General features: G+C 34.2%; 1 protein-coding gene across 1 annotated transcript; it reads right to left on the bottom strand.

The window, feature by feature from the left end:
• Nucleotides 1-429: 429 nt before the first annotated feature.
• On the bottom strand, nt 430-1753 carry LOC108769772 (uncharacterized). The gene is made up of 3 exons (XM_018520957.1): nt 1694-1753; nt 1013-1214; nt 430-549 (listed from the first exon to the last, which is right to left on the bottom strand). The coding sequence occupies exons 1-3, from the start codon at nt 1738-1740 to the stop codon at nt 430-432; spliced, it is 369 nt and encodes a 122-aa protein (XP_018376459.1). The 5' UTR covers nt 1741-1753.
• Nucleotides 1754-2022: the final 269 nt, after the last annotated feature.

Below are 2022 nucleotides of genomic sequence, written 5' to 3' on the forward strand. Positions count from 1 at the left end.
TTACATATCTAGCTAGTAACTAGCCAGAAATACCAGACAGCAGTTATCTAAGACACAACTTTTCTAGCTAACCATTAGCTAGAAATGAGGTTCAATTTCTACTCGGGCGAACGCGTCAATTTGTGTCACGTGCTGTTTCCGGCCGGGTCCCAGCAATGGCGTCCTTCCGGTCTTATGGCTTAACTCTCCTTATAGGAACTTACAGTTAACGTGTCATTTTTCCCTTCTGACATCTATATTCAATATGCATGTGATGACTACTCAGTTTTAATATTTTTACATGATTACATAAACCGATGTATTAAAATTCCATTCTAATGAATTTTGGAATATTTCAAGCCTTTTCAAGTCAAACACCGGTTGTAATTGTGTGATAAAGTACTCTTTATTATAAAAATGAACGTTTTGATCCTATGTATCGGATCCTTCTCAACATTCTCTACATAATAAAGTACTCTTTATTATAAAAATGAACGTTTTGATCCTATGTATCGGGTCCTTCTCAACATTCTCTACATTCTCATCTTCTTCTTCTTCTGTTGATTCAATCTGTAAATACATAAAAATAAATAAAAAATGTATTTAAATATATAATTCTTGTTCCTTTTAAAAAGTATTATTATAACTAATGAGAAAGTTTATTATAAAAAATGTGCTTACGTTTTAATAAATATTAATTATTTTTGATGGTCCCCGACCACCACCACGACCACGTCCTCTCCGTCCTCTGCCAGCTCTATTCCATCCTTTTTTGTTAAAACAAAGAATTATTATATATTAATTATTATTATTATTATAATTATTCCGAAGGTATTTTTACGAAAAACCTCAACGGACTCTGTAATAAAATTACCATTCATCCTGTTTCCCCATTATACTATATTTTTTTTTTAGGCGTCCAGAAGGCTTTTCAAAAGTTTTCGGGATAATTATAATTCAACTTAAAATCCCGCCCGTTCATAATTACCCCAGACATATTCACTGATGTTTAAATATGCTTACGTTTTATTACAACAAGCTTGTCTGATGGCCCAGGCTGCGGTTCGGATGTCCGCTCGGATGTCGGCCTTGGTCGGGATAGCTGCGGCTGCGACGGTGGTTTCTCCTTCATATCAGCGACCTTTTGTTCTAATTTTTTTATTTTCTCTTTTAATTCCGTCACCTCCATTTTGTGGGTGGCGGTATCGACATCGCTCATATCAATATCGCTCAAACTATAAAGCAGTAATATTTTTGTTATGAAAAGCTTTTCGTTTTGAAACCCGCGCACAGTCTAAATGCCGTAAATGCTGATCGGTATTAATAGCGTTCTTCACTGGCAGAACTAATGCGAAGTCAGTGCACTTTAAAGCCGTTGTACACAAATCAGCGTAAAGATATCCGTTTAATAAAAATATATAAACGAATTAAAACGTGAAATATTCGATACATTTTATTGTGCTATTTCATAAAATAAATTTTGAGCATTTTGTCAATTGAGATTTCTCACTTTTAAATATAGATTAGAATAGTGTACAACAGCTTTAATGTGCACTAGATGCGCACTAGTTTTATCAATAAAAAACGCTATTAGAATGCGCGCGGTATAGCGAGGTAAGGAGCGGGAAAGCGCCAAATTGAAAATTGGCCGAAAAGTGCATCGCATATCAAGCCCCGTTATGAAATATATATTCGTGAAAAAATATATACTTACTTCTCGTTATCCACGTTCTTATCTAATTGTTTCTTTGAAGCTTCCATCTCCTGCAGTGTGTACGAACACGATACGATAAGAATATTGTATCAAATGGATTACAATCTCAATTGTTTCAAGACAAATGGCATCTAGCCATAAATCGTCAATAGACTATGAAATATCATAGATGATAAAAAAATTCTCGAATGAATTTTTATATAATCTAGTATATTATTTTCCGTTCATTTGGTGAAACCATTTGTGATAGTGACAACACTGACTATACGTTTCCCAACACCAACCAAATCAATTTTCTAACGCAGCTTTGATGATATTCGTATCGTATT

This window comes from Trachymyrmex cornetzi, unplaced genomic scaffold (assembly GCF_001594075.2).
Source record: "Trachymyrmex cornetzi isolate Tcor2-1 unplaced genomic scaffold, Tcor1.1 scaffold947, whole genome shotgun sequence".
NCBI classification, from domain to species: domain Eukaryota; kingdom Metazoa; phylum Arthropoda; class Insecta; order Hymenoptera; family Formicidae; genus Trachymyrmex; species Trachymyrmex cornetzi.

Bases quoted from the DNA above. Each gene is read 5' to 3' on its own strand.
- LOC108769772 (XM_018520957.1), bottom strand. From the start codon at position 1,740: ATGGAAGCTTCAAAGAAACAATTAGATAAGAACGTGGATAACGAGAA. The intron at 1,215-1,693 runs GTAAGTATATAT...ACTGCTTTATAG, and splicing joins AAGAACGTGGATAACGAGAA to TTTGAGCGATATTGATATGA. The intron at 550-1,012 runs GTAATAAAACGT...ATGTATTTACAG, and splicing joins GGCCATCAGACAAGCTTGTT to ATTGAATCAACAGAAGAAGA.